This window comes from Camelus bactrianus, chromosome 8, assembly GCF_048773025.1.
Source record: "Camelus bactrianus isolate YW-2024 breed Bactrian camel chromosome 8, ASM4877302v1, whole genome shotgun sequence".
Taxonomy (NCBI): Eukaryota; Metazoa; Chordata; class Mammalia; order Artiodactyla; family Camelidae; genus Camelus; species Camelus bactrianus.
In genome coordinates, this window is record NC_133546.1 from 1,162,635 (window position 1) to 1,184,579 (window position 21,945).

At 54.4% G+C, this 21,945-nt stretch overlaps 1 protein-coding gene across 2 annotated transcripts in view; it reads right to left on the reverse strand.

Moving 5' to 3' along the window:
• Positions 1-482: 482 nt before the first annotated feature.
• Positions 483-21,945, reverse strand: part of SMOC2 (SPARC related modular calcium binding 2) — a 142,844-nt gene continuing 121,381 nt past the window's right edge. For both annotated transcript variants that reach the window (XM_074367953.1, XM_074367954.1), the window contains exons 10-13: positions 11,996-12,095; positions 9,679-9,953; positions 4,108-4,145; positions 483-1,981 (exon numbers count right to left, since the gene is read on the reverse strand). In XM_074367953.1, coding sequence (XP_074224054.1) covers positions 1,964-1,981; positions 4,108-4,145; positions 9,679-9,953; positions 11,996-12,095 — 431 coding nt within the window. In that variant the 3' untranslated portion in view covers positions 483-1,963. The remainder of the gene's footprint in view (positions 1,982-4,107; positions 4,146-9,678; positions 9,954-11,995; positions 12,096-21,945) is intronic.

The following is a 21,945-nucleotide window of genomic DNA, read 5'->3' on the forward strand; positions in this document are numbered from 1 at the left end:
CAGAACTGTCCACCCTCCGCCCCCTCGAGGACTGTTTCCTCACTGCTTCCTCCTAACTCCGTTCCAGTATCCTCTCTACTGCAAAATCGAAATGCTAAGACTGGGGGTGGGACTCAGCAGTGGCACTCGCTTTGATCACAAGAAGCTCTTCTGTTTCTTCTGTGGTCCACGTGGGAAGACCCAGCCCACAGGAAGATGTGCAGGAGGTCCTCACGGCTCTCAGGACCCAGCGGGTGAACAGCTGCTTCACAGCAAAAGGAAAATCACTCACGCCCTTTCCATCCGTGAACACACGCAGCCTTCTCAGGGTGCGCGCCACGCTCAGCCCTGTTTGACAGAGCAGGGGACTGAAGGCCCCCAGGGTTCAGTAACCTGTCCAAAGCCCCACAGCCAGAGGGGCAGGGCCAGGGTCCAACTCCAGCCCAGGGCCCCCGCCTCACCTCCCGACACTAAACACCCTTAGAATGAAGCCAAAGGCAAAGGACGGTTCTGAAAGCGTACTTTATTTCCATCTAAGAAAAATGATTAAATTCAAAGTTCAGAATATAAAAGATTATCCCATAAACTTAGGATCGTAACTGCTCCTTAAACAAAGATGACACCCACTTGAGCTGGTCTTGTGGCTCCACAGTTTCCGTTTTCAGTTTCATGCAGTTTAAATAAGGAAGACACCTCGCAAAACGTCCTCATGCGGGTTCACAGAGCATTTTACAGGTTGGTGTTGGGGGATTCGGGGCCAGGGAGACTTTTGTTTTGCAACCCAAAGCTAGAGCTGAGACAGCATTGCAACTCGCCCCTCAGCTCTGGGGCCGTCGCCCCGATGCTCTGTGGAGCCGGTGGGTGCCTGCTCGCTCAGGGATGCCCAGGTCCAGCTCTGAGGGGGCGGTCGGCTCCCACGCGGGCCAGTTCTGGTGTTCACAGGTCCCCACCCGTCCCTCTCAAGCCCTACTCAGATGACTTCCAGGAGCACGAGGGGACGCAGGGGACCACGGGCACTTGTTCCTGGCGGCCAAGACCAACACCCAGCACAGCTTATCCTGGCTGTGCCTCCTCTGAGGAGGCTGCTCAGAGTTTGCTCAGGGCATAGTTTTACCTCCCAGCGGACCCCCGGGGACCACGGTAGGATGGGCAGGGGCCGGGCGTCCAAGTGAAAGCAGGCTGACAAGCGCGTTTAGCTGGCTTGGTCAGGTCATGATTAAATTTGCTTTTCTGAACGACAGGCCGCTTTATGCTGCCTCCGGATGCAGAATTAATTCTGGAGCATTTTACTGCATGAATAATCTGCGCCCAAGGCACAACTCAAACAGAAGCCTGAAATGGAAAAGCCAGCACCAACTCTTCCAAAAACAGTTTGAAAAATACTCTTCTCTACCAGGGAGCTCCCTGTAAAGACCGCGTAGTGGTTGGCCAGCTCACGGGGGGAGGGGGATCTTGGGAAGGCAGAACAAAACAAGTCAACATGGAACCCCAAGAAGCAGACAAACCCATGCACGTGTGAACTGCGTGATGAGAACGGCTGTAGATCCCAAACTCCTCCGGAATCAACGCTTCCAACACCCGTTCAGCAATGCTGTCGGGACAGTTGATTCCGAAGCAAACCTGGCGGGACCCCTAGTGGGAGGGGGGGCTCAGGGCTGGAGCCGGAGCCCCTGAGGCAAAGGTTTCTGCTACGTTAACATGTGTAGGATGAAGAAATTAAGCTTAAATCCATTTCAAATACATCTCCACCAACTACAGATTTTGAAGGTCAAAGGAGGACACATACATTGTATGTGATTAATTTTCTGAAGCCAGCCCTTCCGTTTTCACAGATGAAAGCAGTCTGTTTCAATATCTCATTTCTACAAAGTGAATTTACAGTTTACAAAGTGCAAATACTCTGTGTTTCGTTTTTGGTTTTTAATTGCTTTTTGGTGAGGGAGTCTCCCACGTGTCGAGGGACCGCCGTGGATGTTCCAGCCACTTATCCTTGCTTTCTTGGCTGAAAAAAAGACACAAAAGAGATTGGTTAAGATGTTTGCATCACTCACCTCTGAAGACCAAGGCTCGCCTTCTAGGAATGAGGTAAGCCTAACTAGTAACAGCGAGGGAAAAAGCAATATATTTAAAAAGATATGAAAAGAAAGAGCTTTATTTGGGGTGTAAGAATAAATTAAAACACCGGGGGGTAGGATGTAGCTCAGTGGTAGAGCACATGCTTAGCAAGCATGAGGCCCTGGGTTCAATCCCCAGTCCCTCCATTAAAATAAACAAACAAACAAACAATTAAACAAACCTAATTATCCCCCCAAATTAATTTTTAAAAATTAATAAAAAAGAATAAATTAAAAAAACACTCTAGATACTTCTTAATTTCTAACACTTTTCTTCCACTCAATGATCAGGAAAAAAATAGTTGAGAAAATTGGCATTTATTTCAAATATTGTTAAGTGGACTTAATATATTAAGCATCTGCAGAATCTCCAGTCACCACAGATTTATCCTACAAAAATCCTTTTAATAATCTAATTAATGCCTCACATTTGATAAAGGCGTTGTTGTTTTTTAATTATTTTTGTGTACAAATTTTGGGGTTCACTTTTCTGCACATACCCATTCCAACCAGTACGAACCAATCTATTTGAAATAATCACACGTTAACGCTTGGGAGGCTCCCTGAGGAGTTTATGACTAGGAGGGATGTAGAGAAAGTGTATGCGCAGCTGTAGGCGACAAGAAGTTCCGCTTTAATTAGCCGTGGGTACCGACAAGTCGTCGAGGCCGGTCAGAGCCGTGGGGAGAAGGTGGCACTGACAGGTCACCCGCGTCACCCCCGGCTCGACGGTCTGGTTCTCATCCCTTCTGAATCACAGCGGGGACTGGAGAAGAGGCGTGGAGGCTCACTTTCTGGTTAAATATCAACACCGTCCATCCCATCTGCGCCTCATTTAACGTGTCTTGCCTTTGGTCGACCACACGGGGAAGACCTGGGTGGCTGCTGCTCTGCTCTTCAAAGAAATCTTCATGGTCTTCGAGTCCGTAGCCGGTGCCAGCGCAGCGGGACGGACTCCCAGGGCCGCAGTCCGCGGTCCCTGCCGTCAGTTTGTCCGTTCCAACACCGTGAAGAGCTGCCTTTTCCACAGAAAAAAGCCGAAGAGTGAGGCTCGGGCAGAGGCAGCACACATGCGCCAGTCACGGGCTTCACCTTATGAAAACAACCGTTGGGGAGTCTCTGGAGCGCAGCCGGGGTAATTGCTTTCAGACCAGCCTTGTTCTAAAGTGCGAGTGATTTGCGGTAGGATTTAAAACGTTGAAACCATAAACACTCGTTAAAGAAAGACGACGACCTGATCACACATCCTTCCTAACGAAACGGTGCTCAGTTCCATCCAAGGTGTGCACTGGAGGCCCCCACTTAACCCCACGGCAAGCTGCAGGGCCTGCCTCGGGAGGCGTCTACCGGACGTCAAGCAGGTGAAGACAAAATAAACAACAAACTGGCCAGCGGCTGGAGGGGGGCGCGGCCCTGGCTCCGAGGGAGGGAGGAATGGCCCCGCTCACGCTTGTCTTCTGGAAAATATTCTGGACCCTGGAGATGCTGAGGCACGGGGTGTGGGGAGAGAGACCACGAGATCTCCCCAAGCCTCGCAGGCAGAGCCGCGGATTCAGAGACACAGAAGCACGCTGCCAGGCACGCACGGCGGGAACCCAACACCCCTTTGGCGCTGCCCCGGACTCGTCAGGATCGAGGTGAAGAGAATGCTCACCTCTCCCTGCAGTTCCCTCAACGAAACGTAAGACATAAGTCACACATCCAAACGCTGAAGACTTGGTTTTTTTAAAAAAATAATCCACGAAACAAGGAGACTCAGAAATTTTCCTAAAAATACTAAAAGAATTGAAATTTCAAGGAGTTAAAACAATTAGGGCAAAGTCTTTAAGGTGATGATCCAGCAAGTTGATGCTTCGGACAGAGCTTGCACGGCGGACATTTGGGCGTCACAGGCGAGCCCACGGCACGCTGCTTTCCGTGGACGGTGCTCACTGTCCAGATCTACAGAACCTCCATTTTTATCGCCCACAGTGAAACCAGCAGATTATTAAGGCTCAAGTGTGGACACACTCACCTGTCTATTAGAAGTGCTGTCAGCATTACCTCTAGGGGCTAGGAGGGGAAAAAAAAAAAGATGTTAAAAACCAAATATTCTTCATTTGATAAAAGGTTAACTATAACTTTTCAGGAAGGAATACATTTCACTTTAGGGAAATGTCATCAGCTGGCAAACTTATTTATGCAAGAAAATATGTGTATCTGCTGACACTGAGCATAGACTGTAGACGTCACGAGTAAACAGCTCCCAGCAACTCAAACACTCCAGCCCAACTTTAGAAGACTATTCCATTTTACCAGAAATTCCAAAGGCATGTCGTCTGTGGAGACCTCCTCCCCCGTGTTCCTCAAACCCTCCCAGAGAGAGAGGGTACAGGCAGCGGGGAGTCAGGGAACCAACACTGGCTCTTTGAAATCTTTTGGTTTTATATATAAATCGCAAGACTCATTTAACTTGTTTGGCTGAAGATAATTGTTCCCAAATCCAGGTTTGGTTCCGTCGGCACCTCCTTCAAGACTGGGACCTGGGACAACACTATGGAGACACCTTTCCTACCCCAAATTTCCACCGAAAATTCCAGCCCTCCCCGCGGCCTGCCCCTTCTGCCTCCTTGGCAGGCATCACCGTTGCCCACGGAGTTTTTCTTATTTATCTCACTTCTTGCCTCCGCACTAAAACGTGACCTCTAGAAGGGCGTGGGTTTGGTCTGCTCTATTTCCTGTGGTTTTGCCATTGTTTAGAGCGGGGAGCACCTGATCAGTATCTTCGGAATGAATCAGGATGGAGGGCAGCCTTCCTCGTCCCCAGTGCCTTGGTTAACCATTGATGTCTATCCATTCGATTACAAAAGAGTGTAAAGCAAACTTACTCCATTTTCCAACCTGCTCTTCTCTTGCTATGCTGAAGCAAGCAGCAACAGCAGGGACACGACTGTGTTAACTAAATTGCAAAATATTAAATAAATGGTCGCTGAGTGGACTTTCTTTCAGCTGTAGGCTTGAATGGTCCAAGTACCCGGATAATTGCTGGTGTCATTCTTTACTCTGCCGGAAATGACTGCCTTACCGAGGAAGGAGGCTTTGGGGCCAGTGGTTCGAATTTAAAGAATATTAAGCTGATGCTTTGAATCTGTTCTAAACCAACTGGGTTGCCAACTAGTGCCCGATTTTTCTTGGTTTCTTTCGTGGTAAGTACCAGTCTACCAGTCACTGGAGGCGGCTGCAGATAAAAGCTAAGCTTCAGAAACATGAACAACTTTAAGCGTGTAGAAAAAAGGCCTTCGCTGTATAGGTGAAAAGGGTGTGCATTTCATCAAGGGCACTGAGGGGAATAGTCCACTCAAGACACAGAAGGGAGAAGCTCCACTTAAATTACATGAAGGGCAGAATAACAACCTGGTCACTAATCACGAGGACACAGACTGTCCATCGTCAAACTGAACATGAGGCCGCGTCACATCCACAGAAGCACTTCTGGGTGAGAAAGAGCGTGAGCGTCCCAGCTCCTGACAGAGTGCAGCACAGGCCGGGGACTGACGTCACCAGCACCAAGTGACAGCGGCTGCTTCCAGGTGACACTGCAAGTGGCCATTCGGCTGCAGGGCAGTGTGCCCAGGAGAGACGTGGCCAGAATGGCAATTTGGCTGGAAAGGATAATCTGGTCGAAAACGAGTGCTTCCTAACTGCTGAGTTTCTGTGTAATGGTCATTTTGGAGAATCACAAGGGCACGACGTAATCCTCTGCAAATTTTTTTCTGAATCTTTCAAACATGTTTTTCTAGGCTCTACTGTTTCTCAATAGCTTTCAGTTTTTTTTCATTCTTGCATTTTTTGGTAAGACTGAAAATTAGGATCAAGCTCCCAATAATAGGGCTTAGCTGCAAAACTTTAAATGCAAAAATCTTGTGTAATTGTTTAAAATAAGTGTGATTAATATACATATTAATATATATAGCATACATATCATGATGCCATTTTGTACTGAAAATCAGTGCACAGATATATGTATGTCTATATGCACAGAAATATATTTTGGAAAGCATAGATCTGGTCTGATATTGTCTCAAAATAAAAGGTCACATGTTATCTATGTTCTTTATCTAATTTCTAATATTTTTTAGAATAAAAATGTACTGTTAAATAGTGAGCAAAAGCAATGGAAACAAACCGAAAAAAAAAAAAAAAACTGTAACAGCTTAGATACTCAGAATGTTCCAACTTATCCCCTCCTGCAACTTTAGGTTTTTTGGACTTTTCACTATTTCAAATCACATAAGGTAGGAAAAAAATAAATGATAATAATTAAAAAAAAACTTACAGAAATTCTGCAAGGAAAAGAAAGGGTTTCAGGATCAGCTAATTTTGGATCCAAATCCCCAGAGCTCTTCTTTGACCAAACTGCCACTTTAACCAAATTCAGCTTATTGGCGGGGGCGGGGGTCACATGCGGTCTTCTCGGTTACTGGTGAGACCTTCAAGCTCAGACACGTCGGTTTATTCAGAGGGACGCGAAGAAGGCCACGCGAGATTCTGCGGCAATTCAGACACCGCTGATGAACGGTGACACCCAGAAAGGGCTGTTCTCCGTGCCCACGCCCCTCCTCCGGGAGCAGTCCTGCCCACCCTCTCTGTGTCCCCCGCAGGGCAGGACAGACGCCCCGGACCCTCTCAGTGGGAGGACGCGGCCTGCAATCCCTCGGCCCCTCTGCTCCCGCCTCTCGTGGCCTGTCCGTCCTGGGTGACGAGGAGGTGTGGAGCCGCCCCGGGAGCGGAGGGCAGCAGCAGCGCCCCCCGCAGCCCCGGGTGGCCCAGCAGAGGCGGCGCCCCGTCCGCGGGCACGCGGCACGCGGCACGCGGCACGCGGCCGGCCCCGGGAGCCGGCGGGCTGACCTCTGCGCACGGAGGCGGCGGCAGCGGTGCGTCCACGCGGCCTCCTCCCGCCGCTGGTCAGGACCCACGGGGTCCTCCGGCGCCGGTCCCCGCCCCGTCTCGGCGAGTCCAGGCACCCGCTGCGCAGGACGGCCCTGCAGGCTCGCGACGAGACGCCCCCGGGGAGCTGGGGCTCAACCGGCCCAGGAAGGGGTCCAGTCGGCGGGCCGGTTCCGCTCCCGGCCCCTCCCTCGGCCTCCTGGCCGGCGGGCGCGGCTCGGCGTGGCCCTGCCCGGCGGCGCGTGAACAGCAAGCCGCCCTCTCCCGGCCCCGGCCCGGCCCCGGCCCCGGCCCCGGCCGGCCGGCCTGGCCTCGGCTCACGCGCGCGTCTGCTCTGTCGGCTAGGAGACGAGGAAGCCCGAGGTGCCGGAGGCCCGGGGACGCCCTGCGGCCCAGCGGTAGTGTTTACAGGGAGGGGCTCCGAGGTAATTCTGGCTACAGCCAAGGGTGGGTATCTGGGTACGTGACCCGGCGGTGCTGGCCGCGCTTCAGCTCCCGAGGCCTCGTGCGGAGGGGGACACGTGACATCTGCCGTGTGGTTCCCGCGGCAGAGCAAGGCCGCCAGCATTCCCAGGAAGACCAGCCTCTGTTGTTTCCTCTGTTGAGCCTGCACTTAACCTGCTCTTTAAAACCACAAAACTGGACTCTTTCAGAAACTTAGACTGGTTTCCATAATGGAAGAAGGGCCACTGTGGCCCCAGACAGTGCCAGGAGGTGCAGGGGGGGACATGGCACCAACTGGGCAACAGCAGAAACGAGTCACCGGTGGGTGTCAGCCCCCTCCCTGGAGAACCATCAGGCCCACGGGGCGGGGAGGCCACCATCGCCCCACCTCCAGCTCCCCGGCCACTGGCTCCCCTGGGCTCCCCGTGATCCCCTGTGCCTCTGAGACGCCTGACTGCAGGGGTTTCTGTCTAAAACTGCAATGGGTCACTTGTTTCCTGGGACTACACGGGGGCCCAAATTGAAGAAAAACACAGGACAAGTGAGGACGACTGTCCAGGCCCAGGAACCACAGGCAGTGTCAGATGGCGGCAGAAAGCCACCCTGAGCCCCCAGTAAGGGGATGCTGGGGGGAGGTGGGTGCCTGGCTGGGTGGTCAGGCTTCCACCCCAAGGACCACGGGGGGCTGCGGGGGCAGTCAGGGCCGGCGGAGGCGGCAGGGCAGACTGTGAGCCCAGCGGGCGCTGGCTTCTGTGGCCCGGCCCGTGTGCCTGGGCAACCGTCCAGGGCAGTCCTGTTCACGGCGGGGAGTGGCCGCGTTCACGCGGGGAGTGGCCAGAGGGCTTTGGACCCCCCACCATGCCCTTGGGTTCCCGCCTGCAAAGGAGAATGAGGATAACCTCACCCACCCCACCCCAAGCCTGGCTGGGAGAAAAGGGACCGTGGGACCGTGGGGCAGGACTGTTACAGGGAGGTGGGAGCCCGGTGCAGCTGGCTCAAGAGGCTAGCCCACAGCGAGGATGCGCTGGCCCGTCATCCCCTGACCCCTTGCTCCGGGGGAGGCCGCCCCTCCCTGCCCGCCACAGACACTCAGCGGCACGCCCTGCCACACACGCGTCCCCACGGTGAGGGGCTTCTGAGTCTGACCCTATCTGAGGGCAGCAAGGACCCGCGTGCGGAGCGAAGGCGGAGAACCGCTCCCCCGCTGGAAGCGTCCTCATCCTCTCCCCGGGTAAGCTGTGTGAGCACGCGGATTTCTGCCGTTGCCCCCAGTCCAGACACTTCCAGGGTAACAGGAAGGGCAGTTAGTCTCAGAGACCCTACATGGAGGTCTTCAAAAGAATACTCAGCCCCTCGAGGTTAAAGTCTCACAGAGAAATCACAGGCGTCCTTTCACAATCTCACAGACCCAGCCTGGAAGCCGATTCAGTGGTTATGTTGAGTTTTATGACACGTGCTGGGGGACACAAGCAAGTAAAAGACGTGGTGGCTGCCTTCAGGAGGCCCACGGTCTGGGTCAGCCGCCAGGGTGCCACGTCCCAGCCGAGCCGCAGACACAGGGAGGCGGGAGACCACCAGCTCCTGCTGCTCTAGCACCCACCTCCGGACTTGTTTTACCTCCAAAGGGGCGACGAGTTTGGTAACAGAATAATAGAGTCATGAACCAGAGTCGATGGCCGAGGCCTCCGCACACCCCGCCGGCACCGTGCGGCGGGAGCCAGGAGCGAGTCCGCACGCGTGCAGCCAGCAGGCAGGTGGCCGTGCACGTGGCCCTGAGCGCGCCGGCTCCCCGAGGTCGTGGGCCCCGCTGCGACACAGCCGACACTCGGCCCCACCCCCAGAATAACCGGCTGGCTTGGGTGCGGATTATCTAGCTGCTTGTGAACTGGGCTGAACGTTTGGTGGGGGTCCCCGCACGGGGTCCCCGGGTCACTCCCCCGGCTCCCAGGTTTCTACTGCGGCATGGGAAGGTGGACGCTTGGGAAGGGCGGCCACCCCGACGGAACAGTGAGGCTGGTCCCAGACATCACTCAGGTCTCGCCTTCCCGGCCCGGCGTCCTTCTGACCCTCACGGAAGGTCTGCGTGTTTCTACAGACAGGTGACCGCAGTTAAAAGACACCTCAGGCTGTAAGGACAACCCCGACACTTGAACGGCCGACAGACAGCAGCAGGGACAGACGCGAGAGAGAGCAAAGCTAGGAAGAGGAGCCTTACCGGGACGCCGCTTTGCGGGGGTCCTGCCTTCTTCCCTCGCCACGCCCAGGCAGCCCATCAGCTCCTGCAGGGAGATGGATCTGTCGTCGTTCACGTCACAGTACTCGACAAACTTCTTCACACATTTTTTGGGTTTGGATTTTTTCCGAAGGAACCTCTTGAAGGGCTTCATCTCCTTCTTGCCGATGTCCCCGCTGGCATTTTTATCAAGCAGTTTGAAGTACCAGTGGACCACTCTCTCCTCTAGTGTGTGGCTGGGGTCCGGTTCGGAGAGCCTGGAAGAGCACACAGGTCGTCAGGAGCCTGGCCCCACGGCCATCTCTCCCGGCCCTGGCCCTGGTCTGCGCAGCGAGGTCTCCCCGGGCTCCAACTTTCCCAAAGGATGACCCTCTTCTCGCCCTTTCAGTCCTGATGCCTAAGGCTGTGTGGATTTGCCATGAAATGATTTTTAAAAGTAGCTTAGAAAAAGAGATTTAGCAAAAAGGTTTCAAGTTGGTTTCAAAACTGCAGATGGCGCAGTGAACACGTGCACGTCCATGACGCGCTTGGCATTGGCAAGTCTTGAGGAAAAGCCCTGGGGAGGTGGACGGTCAGCTCATACACCCCACCTGCAAAGCTGGGACCCCGAGGTTTGCTCCTCTTTCCACTGTGACTCCTAGGCCACAGGTAAGCTGACCGGTGCACACCAGCATACACCAAAGTCGTAACCAGACGTCTTTCCTTGGATTAAAAAAAGAAAAGCTTGACACTTTGAGAGAGAAATAAAAGCTCTCCCAGAAGGCCTGGCTTTGAGGCAGGTCTTTGAAACTGTCCCCATCACCCCAATGTGCCTCCTCACTAAGAGGAAGACGTGGGCGGGGCTCCCACACCCGTTAGCCCTCCCTCCTCGGCTGGCCGTCGGTCTCTGTGTCCCCGTGAGGGCAGAGCGGCTTAGACACCGAAAGTCCACAGGCACCAGGGCTACTGGATGCTAAGGAATACTTTTCAGACGTTCAGAGGAGCTTCTCAAATAACAATTCATTTACTGCTTTCAATTGTGCTTTTACAGATGAGAGCCATCTTTCTAAGTGTTCAAGACATCAGCTTGACACTGGGGTGAAGCTGGCTTGTTTTCTGGCTTGTTTTCTTGTTTGACTTGCATCCTGATTCATCAGCACTGCCTTGTTTTTCTTCTCTTGTCTTAACTCTTAAGCAGACAGAGAGGACATTGAACTATGGAGACCAGAAGGCTTTAGACCCACTGGAACAGATGAGATGATGGAGGCCTGGGGTGGGAGGGGAGGAGGGCCGGTGCTCTGAGGAAGTAAAGACAGTCGGATTCTCCATCAGAAACTGTGCTCTAGGGGCGGGGAGCGTGTGCTTAGCATGTACGAGGTCCTGGTTCAGCTCCCAGAACTTCACTAAAAATAAATAAATATAATCCTTGCCCCCCCCCGCCAAAAAAAAGGAAAAGAAAAAAATTAATGCTGGAGGTGCATTTTTAGAAAAAGGAAGAAAATGTGCTTTAAAATAAAGAGATTAATATTGCTGCTAATGGACAGGGGAGAGCCAAAGCTGGAAACGCCACGTCTGTTAAACACTGGGGGCTTCCCGCTCAAGAAGGGCCCACAGAGATGGAAGAGCTTCGGGGGATTTACAGTCCGTCTGGGAGCCAAGCGCAGAGGCTTGGACCCAGAGCTGCAGAATGCCTGGCAGCATGCGGAGCAAGTGTCTAGAGTCAGAAGTGAGGTTTTGGGGTGGGAAGGGTATAGCTCGGTGGTAGAGCCTGTGTTTAGCATGCACGAGGTCCTGGGTTCAATCCCCAGCACCTCCATTAAGAAACAAATAAAAGATAAATAAACCTAACTACCTCGGCCCCCCCAAAAAGTTAGATTTTGAACTGTGTTAATGTAATGAATGCCACTGGACTGCAGATTTGAAAGTGGTTGAGATGGTACATTTTATATGTATTTTATCTAAAGGAATTGAATTTTGAGAATCTTAAACTGAACATTTTTATCACTGTATTTAAAATCCCATGCATAGCTCTAGAGTATGATTCCAAAGTGGGAAGCCCTCTGGACTGGGGCTCTTCCTTCCCGGTCTCCTCCCGCCCACCACCCCCGCCCCGCCTGAGGGAACTGGGGGAGATCCCAGGGCCGGGGCCCTGTCCCGTGGCGCTGAATCCTCCCTGGTCTGATCACCTCAGGAGAAAACCTGCTAAAGGAGTCTCCTCCGGACACAAGCAGTGGCCTCCCATGCGGGGAGGGGACTCCTCTTCCCCCAGGCCCGCAGGCGCCTTGAGGCCGAGCTCCCCGCCCTGGGGCTCGGCGCGCACCTGCTGGGGGAGGCGGGGTCGGAGACAGCGTGGACCATGTCCGTGGACAGCGCGTCCAGCACACTCGTCAGGAACTCATTCTTCTTGGCTCCGGGGCAGCCTGCAAAAAGCAAAGGGCGGATAGCTGTTCGCACTTCACAGAGCGCAGGGAGCGGCGGGCTCCCCGGGACCGGGAGGGAGGCTCCGCAGGGGCGGCCCCCCAGGCTCCCCGTGCGGCCCGACGCCGAGCCCACCCGGCTCCAGGCTGCGGGAGGACGCGGCGGCGGCCGGGCCGAAGGCTGCTCACAGCCCTGTGACCGTGCGACTGCGTCTGTGTGCGGAACACACCGTGGGAAGGAGGACACCGCACTCCCCCCTCTGAGCTCCCTGGACGCCCCGCCCCGCCGTCGCCCCTCAGGACGACACGGGGGAGGCAGGCAGCCGGGGGTCCCCCTGGACTCTGAGAGCAGGAGGAGCACCAGGCGTAGTCGGGCGGGTGCTGGGACGGCAGCCGGTCGGTCAGAGGCCGGCGTGTCTACGCAGTGACAGAGCCCTGGTTTTCATGCATTTCCTCCTGACACTGGAGTTTTCGTTTTCATCACTCACGCACACGATAGTTGCTTATAGCAGGAATCCACTAACTCCAGGTCCCACTTGGTTACACACACATGTGAGAAAGCAGCTGCGCGTCCCTGTGGGTGGGGGAACGCTGGAGGTGGAGAGTGAAACCAGAGCTGTGTACCCCCTCGCCCCTTTGAACAGAAATGGGAAAGCCGATTCTGATCTATAGAGAAACCCCCAGGATCACTGCGAGAATGCCGCTTTTCAAGTAAAAGGTAATTATCTCCTTAACTCTTCCCTTGGGAAGAAACAGAAGACTTGAGGCTGCAGGTGTGCCGGGGATGATCGGCAGGAGCCGGGGAACTTCCTGCAGCCCGCCCGCGGCAGCTCCAAGCAGGACCCCGCCCGGTCCCTGCGTTGCGACTGTCCGAGAGCGGCACTCTGACCACGAAGAGGAAAAGGAGCAGCGAGCAGGCCTGCGAGTGCCCCTGCTCCCGGCCCAGGAGGAGCACGGCGGCCGGGGCACTGTCCTCCAGCTGACTGCAGGAGAACGTCATAGCCCCTCAGCAGGGATGTCCCTGGGGGGTGCACAATCCACCCGTTCCTGTTACCCCAGGGCCTGCGAATTCCCACACCCCCTGGCATCCAGATGCCCAAGGAGGGACGTGGTGTAGATGCAGAAACACACAGGTGTCTGGGGAAGGACTGAGCTGATTAAGCACTGCTCAGGGCTGAACAGCTGAGTGTGACTTCAGCAGGGGTCTACCCAGGTTACGTTTTGCTGTTAATTTAATCATATCCCCCAAAAGAGGTAAAATAATACAAGATTTTTAATTAGAAAAGGATACATACTCATCATGAAACCCAAGGCTAACAGCATCTAAAAGCTTTAGAACACTTTAATGCAAAAAAGTTACCGTAAGAATTTAATCTACTCCTAAAACAAGAAATATGAACTCAATCCTGCTGTCCTGGTTTGTTTTTCACTGCGGTGTAAATTACAGACTGAAACACACCATCTTCCTGCTAAGGATCGTATTTCACAGCTGAGAGGTACTTCAGCCCCAAAAAGGATCCTTCTCATGTTTATTGGCAAAGACACTGAACTTCATTTGAGTAAAGAAAAGGAAAAAGTGATTGAGGCCCAGAGAGACAGATGGCGGCACCTCCAAGACCAGGGGACCTCCGTCCCACACTCCGTGGACACACAGACTTTGGTATGAATAATCAGGAATCACACACCCCAAGTCGACTTGCTGATGAGTGTTGTTTGCTCCACAAGTGCTGGCTGGGCCCCAGAGGGAGGCGCTGGGATTCGGTGGTGAGCGACCCTCCCAGATGCACCGGATCCCAGCTGGCAGGCCCACGTGCTCGCCTCCCTCGACGGGAAGGCAGAGGTGCCGGGGGACCTCGAACTTTGAGAAGCATGCCTGCTAGTTTCAAGTACAACCACAAATGGAACAGGGACACCAGGGTCACTTCCAAGCAAGTGCAGGAATGAAGGGGGACGGGGCGGCGTTCATTACGATGACATTCCTGGAAAACAGTCCCCAGGCATCCAGGGTCTGGGTGGGAATCGGAGGCCAGCGAGAGCCAGCACGGGGGTGGGGGAAGGACCCCAGCTCTGCTCACTGACTCTACTTCAGCTCCCAGGGCTGAGCACCTCTTGGGGGGGCTTTTCCCAATGGGAATGCGAGGTTCCCAGTCATGTTCATCCTGACACGATGTTTGGAAAAATGAGGAGAAATCAGAAAGAAAACTTAGGGAGCTCATTATTAAGAGGAGAGTTTTCATAATTGGAGAAATGACAGAAGGAAAGTGAAATCAAAATTCCTCCCTAGGAAATGCACGCGTCCTCTCAGGAGCGGCAGAGCTGGAGGTGAGAGGGGACTCCCCCCCCAGGCCACGGAGGGAGGTGCAGCCTCCCCCCCACCACGCCCTTGGCTGGCAGACGCCGTGGGTCCGGTGATGCCCGCAGACCACGCCTCGTGACCACACAGCCTCCCACAGCCTGGGCTCACCTCAGCGAGTCGTCCACCAGGACCCCGAGTGTCCACCTGACAGGACCCCGGGCTGACAAAGGCGCCGGGCCTCCTCCCAGCACCCCACCCCCCGTCTGCCGGCACGGCCTCCTTCCCACACATCTTGTGTCCTTGAAACCGTAGCCCGCAGGCTCTGTGACAGCACAGAGGCACTCTTTATTGAGGGGCAGCTCCACCTGCAAGCTTGTTCCCTCCCGGACGAAGAGCAGAGCTCGGGCCGGGGCAGGCTCCGCACAGGGACGGCCCCACACCTGGAACACCTGCCGCTTCCACCGAGACCGTGTAGAGAAATGTCTGCAGAGGGAGGAAACCGGGCTGTCCTTTTCAAAGCTAGCAGCTGCATTACTACCACAATTTATTTACAAACCCGTGGCGACATAAAACACACAGCTTGGCTTGAAGACGCTCAGTTGATTTCATTCACCTGCAGAATCCGAGTGACATACTGACACCCTGTTAGGTTCCCGTGCCGGGTTTGGCCCTTGGTAGGCGGGCGGCACGGCCCCGGCCTTGTGCGCTCGGCCCCAGCTGCTCATCGGAGCAGGCTGGCCCTCCTCGGCCCGGGCACAGGGCCTCCCGGGAGCCTGGGTCACAGCCGATGTCTTAGGAAGCTGACTTGTTATCTGTCCGAGTGCAGGTGTCCTGCAGCGCCGAGGAAGCACCTTGTTGTAAAACACAAGCTTGTCAACAGGAACGACTGACTTCAGCAAATTTGCTCATATAGTTCCTTCTTTTCCCTTTTTCTCTCAAATGCAGGTTGAAACCTTTTCAGGGCTGCTGCCTCAACCACATCTCGCAGCTCTCCTCGGTATCTTAGCCAACACCCCCTTCCTTCGCGGCACCTGGCACACTCCCCGTCAGAGGCAGGGTGGCCATTTCCTCATCAGGTATCAGGGAAGACATTAGGTGATGACCGGTCTGGACCCATGTTAGCCAGCATCAATGCACAGCTGCGGCCTGAGCATCGCACCGGGAGAGGAGGGGGGTGCCGGGCAGGGAGACGGGAGGGGATCCCACTGGTCGACTGGGTGACAATGGGGTGAAAACTGCTGAGGGACGAAGCCACTAGTTAATCTAGCTCTAAAGCACCTACAGGGGGCAGCTTACAGTCTTTAAGTGCCTGGCTCATTTCAGATGTATAGAAAACTAGCGTAGGTGAGACACATGTTAAAGTGAAATGGAAACTCAAACACCTTTCTCTGATTTTCTCACATCCCTCTGAGGGTTTTTGTGTGTGTGTGCACCTGCGCACTTAAGTCACTCCACTATAATCATCTACTTCTCTTTTCATAGTTTTAACTCTCTAAATTTGGAAGTCAACCAATGGGGAACAAATTTCTCTAAATTTTGACCAGGTATGTGTCACATGTCTGTCAAAGAACTGTGGCATGGCATCTTAGGATTCCCTGTGAGGAGCAGCAGAGGGGCGGCTGGATGGGGGAGGTAGGAAAGCAGGAGGTGACGTTCAGGGGGTGAGACGCAGGAGGTGAGACGCAGGAGGTGAGATGCAGGAGGTGAGACACAGGAGGTGACGCAGGAGGTGAGACGCAGGAGGTGAGACGCAGGAGGTGACACAGGAGGTGAGACTCAAGGTGAGACTCGGGAGGTGAGACGCAGGAGGTGAGACACAGGAGGTGACGCAGGGTGAGACGCAGGAGGTGAGACGCAGGAGGTGAGACTCGGGAGGTGAGACGCAGGGTGAGACACAGGAGGTGAGATGCAGGAGGTGAGACACAGGAGGTGACGCAGGAGGTGAGATGCAGGAGGTGACACAGGAGGTGAGACTCAAGGTGAGACTCGGGAGGTGAGACGCAGGAGGTGATGCAGGGTGAGATGCAGGAGGTGAGACGCAGGAGGTGAGTGAGACGCAGGATGAGACGCAGGAGGTGAGACTCGGGAGGTGAGACGCGGGAGGTGAGACGCAGGGTGAGACACAGGAGGTGAGACTCGGGAGGTGAGACGCAGGAGGTGAGACTCAAGGTGAGACTTGGGAGGTGAGACGCAGGAGGTGAGACGCAGGGTGAGACGCGGGAGGTGACGCAGGACGGGGGATGCAGGCGTCCACTCTCCCATGGCCCAAGGCCGCGACATCTGGGCTGAGCGGAAGCCTGCGAGGGCTGTACTTTTCCAGACTTGGTCAGAACTTTAGTGGAGGAACTGGACACGCAAAGGCCTGTGTAGTGTCTTCGGTGAAAAATACGAGACAGAGGAACTTGGGTAGATTGAAAATTCTCCTTGCAGCCTGAAATCTCTGAGGATCAAAGTTTTATGGCAGCAAAGCCAGGATTTTAAACACACACATAAGACCAGGCCTTCTCCCCAAATTTTCAGAATTTATCAGAAATTTTCAGGGAAGCCTAGTTTGTGCTCTTTCCGCAGAGGAATGTGAACACATTTTCCCCCAGAAACGAGACCCACCATTTGCTGCTTTCAAGGCTTGTGAGCAGCAGCCGGGAAGTTACAGCTGCTCCTCTAGAAACAGAAGGAGGGTGCTGATGACTGCGTCTTGTCGAAGGATGAAACGCACTCTTGCCTGAAGACTAACAGAACCTCAAGGTCAATAACTCTACGCGAACCTCAGGCACCAGGATATTAAACCCCTTAATTTCACGTACACTATTTCAAACTACAAACAAGCAGCTAAGTGGTTTGTAAATTTTTTCTAAATCACCTTTACCTGAAAGTAAGTGTTAATCACAGGTTGCTCGTGCGCTTTGCTCTCTCCCCACGTGTTACTGGGGCCTGGGACGGGGCCCAGGCGCAAACCACGTTCCTCCCGGACCCCGGACGTCACCTGGGTCCACACGTGCAGATAAAGCGGGTTAGTGCCCTGGTGGGAGGCCCTCCTCGTGCGGACGAGGAGGGGAAGTGAGGCATCGAATAAAACCGTTCACGGGGCTGATCGTTTACAGAAAAGGGAAATAAAACTGCAGCCATTCTCATTCTTACCGTGTGAAGCACCACCATCCGGGGAGAAAAGAAGGCAAACATCCACAGCCACCGAGCCGCCACTAAGCCGGGGCTGGGGGGGCCCCCGCGAGGAGTGCGGGGTGGGGGGGGCTGAGGGGAACACGCAGTGGGGGACCCTGAGGGGAGCGCACAGCAGGGGACTGCAGCCCAGGAGCTGGTGGCCACACCCTCTGCCCTCGGCACCCACACCCCTGAAACAGAGATGCCTGCTCCTGACCTTGCCACCTGCCAGCAAGCAGCGCGACCCCACCGCCACCCCCAGCCAGACACAGGGCTCCTTCCGAGTCCAAAACCCCTCGGTGAAATGTTGAGCCGTGTGTCGTCTCCCGAGCACTGACTGTCCTCAATCACGTCCAACACGCCCATCCCAGCTGGGGCCCGCGCACCCCGCCTGGGGCCCGGGGCTCACAGAGGAGGTCCTCGCACCTGGGGTTTGTGTGAAATCCACTAACTTGCACCTTCCAGCCCCTACACTTCCACCTCACACAGCCAGTGCTTTCTCTCATATCACCTGGGGACTTGGGCCCCAGAGCCGCTTCCCTCGGGCGCGCGGTGAGCTGGGGCTGCGCGGGCCTCCCTCTGCTCTCCGCGTGGACGCGGGACGGTGGGGCCGTGGGGGGAGGACAGCACCCAGGGGAGGGGCTCTGACCACCGCACACGCAGTCCCCGGAAAGTCGCGGCCACCGTGCCCAAGGACTGTGCGTGTTCACATAAAACAACAGAAAGCTGGGCTCCTGCACCGGGTGTGGAAGCACCCCTCCTGGTTTTGGCCCCGCAAGCTTGTTTATTCACTGCCCAGCCACCCCCCACCCCAAGTGGACCATCAGTGCAGGCTTGCGTTTCTGGGCATGTTCCTGGAATAGTTCCTGAGACAATGGGCCACCTTCCTGCAGGACTAAACCAGGGCTGTCCCTGTAAGTGCCAATTACCAAGTGTTTCAGGTCTGTGAAAACAAAATAGCAACACTGTTCCCACCCCAGCCCCAGTGGTAACCGCCCCGCGGCCGCTGCACGGGGGACACAGGCACATGGACTGCCCAGGACCCTGCAGCGGAGGGGCCGCATCTGTGCCCCCACCGGTGGGATGTATCCCAGCAGGATGTCTGATGGACTCTCAGCTGTGTAGCAAGACACAGCCGGGTACAGGGACCCAGAGGTGCAGGGAGGTCTCCTCTGTCTCAAGAACTCGGTGTGAAAATCCCGCAGCCCAGCGCACACCCACTGCGCAGGCCAGGAGAACGGACTCGGTCCAGGTGCCCACACACAGCAAGGCTGCTTTCTCTCCTTTCCTCCCCCCAGGTGTAATTTAAGGAACATCTTCCGTTCAAACAGAAATCCTTCTCTCCAAACTCCTGGTTCGTTCACTTTTACTTTCGGCAGTTTGCTCTGACAGTCTCTTGTAAGTGCAATGAGGAATTCAAGAAAGAACACGGGCTTAACAACAAGATAGATGGCCCGTACATTCAAACCACAGACCAGTAAAAACCCATTCGTCTCTGTCAAAAAAAATAAGCTTGCACTCCACGATGTGCTTGTAAATTATATTTTATAGCAGCCATGACCTGGGTTTGATTTCAAGTGAGGCTGGATTTTACTAAACTCTTACAAGATGAGCAGTGAGCAAGCGTTTTTGGACCATCCCACAACGTCTAGGGGACCCTGACTTCCGCAGCTTCCTAGCGGCAGTCAGCACGCGACTCACGGCGGGCGCGCGGGCCCCGGGGTGGGTGTGGCGGGGGAGCTCCGGGCTTGGCCGCTCCGTCGAGTCAGCGGAGGCTCCCGGCTTGCCCGGCCTTCACCGTCTGTTTTCCTTCCTTGTTCATCCGGCTGGGTCAGACCCCTCCATCACCCACAAACACTGCCATGGAGATGGGGTGGAGATCCTTCCAAGAGTCATGAACCACAGAACTACCCTTGGCCCACAACGAACCAGAGAAAACAGGAGGCGAGGGACACGGCCGCAATGCCCGGTGAGCCGCAGCCAACGTCACCCGAACGTGAGTCTGAGCCAGCTGGGGTTTTAATTACCCAAAGGCATGCAGTGCTCCCCTTGCAGAGCCCCAAACACAGAAACAAAGTGAAGGTGACGGGCGGGGGGAGTCTGCACAAAGGCTGGGGCTGCCCCGCCCACATTTCTGGGGAACTCCCCCACCAGCATCCCAGTGGAACAGGGACCTGGGCCATCTCTGAGCCTTTGCCGTCTCATGATCTGGGGGGAAAGTTAAAACAGACACGAGGGGCAGGAGGCGGCAGGGACGCCACCTTCAAGGAAGTGCCCAGGTGCTTGCTAGGACGTCTACATCTTTGGAACAAGTCCCAGTTTTAGTCAGTTTTCAATGCGAGGGTTCACGTAAACCTTCCCAGATGACTGCAGCAGGAAAGAGCTGCCTCAGTGGCTTTCTCTTCCTTCCCTGTGGAAGGAAGCAGCTACAGTCTTGGCAGGACTGGGGCAAGTCACCCAAGACTGGGTCTTGCAGAAGCAGAAGGTCCGGCCACATTTTGGAAGTGACTCAAGCAACATGTTTTGATTTTTTTCCTCTACGTCTAGACCTGCCCCCACCCCGAGCCAAAAATGGTGCACTAAGTCGACAATTTGATGAATGAGATGAGAAACTGGGGCTGAATCTAAACAAAGAAGACTCTCTACACCGGAAATGTCAACCTTCTGAAACATTTCTGGGGCAGTGGAGCCAAGCCGTCGGGATCCCGCGGTCCGCCAGGGCCCGCTCCCAGGAAGCGCGTGTGAGCAACAGCCCATGGGAGCCGTTTTCTCCTCTGCAGGAAAAAAAGTGCTTCCTCCTCACATCACTGCAACTCTCTGCCTACGTTTGGAACTCTTCTCTTTGTCTGAGGTACAAACAGAATGATTCACAACAACGCAACACTGCGGACTGCAGGACCGCTCGGACGTCGGAGACGGCAGCTCCTCCAGCCCTCCTCTGCGGGCTCCTCCTCCCGCCCCGCCGGCACCGCCTTCCTGACCGCATTTCCGCAAGGAGGTGGGGAGTGACCGGAGGGCAAGAGGTAGAAGTGGCCCCACCCTCGAGGAAACGCCGGCAGACTCTGGTCAGCCGACTCGGGACCTGGACTCACCCCAGTATTTGCTGGAATGTCCACATCTTAGGAAGAAGTCCCAGTTTTAATCAATTTTCAATGCAAGGGTTAAGGTTAAGGCCTCAGGGCCACACTGATTGTAACTTGGCCCCCAGCCCCCGCCCCGAGAGAAACCCACCACTGTCGTCACCAACCGAGCATCTCTGCAATAAAGCCTCCAGAGGACGAGGCCCAAGACGGCCGACATCCGCGCAGTGCGTAGGGTGTAAACGCACACCCCCCTGCAGGGACATCCCCAAGCCGTCAGGCTGCCTGGACATCTGGCAGTTATCTGTCTAGTGGCTTGACCTTTGGGAGTCAGCTGCAAACGCTGACCTCCCGCTTCGGTTACAGGCCCTCTTTTAGAAACACATATTCTAAATAGCTCTACAATCTAAGCAAGTCCTTGCAAACTGGTGCAGCTACTATGGGGCTAGTACGGAGAGGCCTCAAAAAATTAACAGTAGAACTTCTGTATGATCCAGCAATCCCACTTTCTGGGCATTTATTCAAAGAATATGAAAACACTAATTTGAAAAGACACATGCACCCCAGTGTTCTCAGCAACACATTTACAACAGCCAAGATATGGAAGCAGCCTAACTGTCAAAAAGAAGATGACCAGATAAAGAAGCTGTGGTGTATTTATACAGTGGACTACTACTCAGCCATAAAAAAGAATAAAATAATGCCATTTACACCAGCATGGATGGACTTGAAAGGTATTACGTTAAGCGAAATAAGTCAGAAAGAGAAAGTCAAATAGCATATGATTTCACTCATACGGAGAATCTAAAAAACAAATAAACAAAAGCCAAACAAAATAAATTAAAAAACAAAACCAAAACAAACACCTAGCTACACAGAAGTTACCAGTGGAGAAGGGAGGGAAGAGGGTGTTAAATAGGTAAAGGGGGTCCACTGTGTGGTGACAGATGGAAACTAAATCTTGGTGGTGAGCACACGGCAGTGTAGACAGAAGTGAAATATAATGCAGTACGTGTGAAACTTATATAATGTTATACACCAATGGTAACTCAAAATATTTTTCTTTAATTAAAAAAAATAAAACCATGATTCTTTTTGGTGAGGTCTAAGTATCCAAGATGTCCAGTACAGCCTGGGAGGAAGTGGCGGGGCTCTGAGACCCCCACTCACTGGGAGAACATCCCATGGACGTGGCCGTCAGCCCGTCTCAGTCAGCATGCACCATCGCAGCCCCGAGCCTTGTGCTGAGCAAACCCACAGACACGGCCTCAGCTCCGCCTCGGGGAGCCTGGGAGGTGGGGGGCTTTACCCCTTCCTT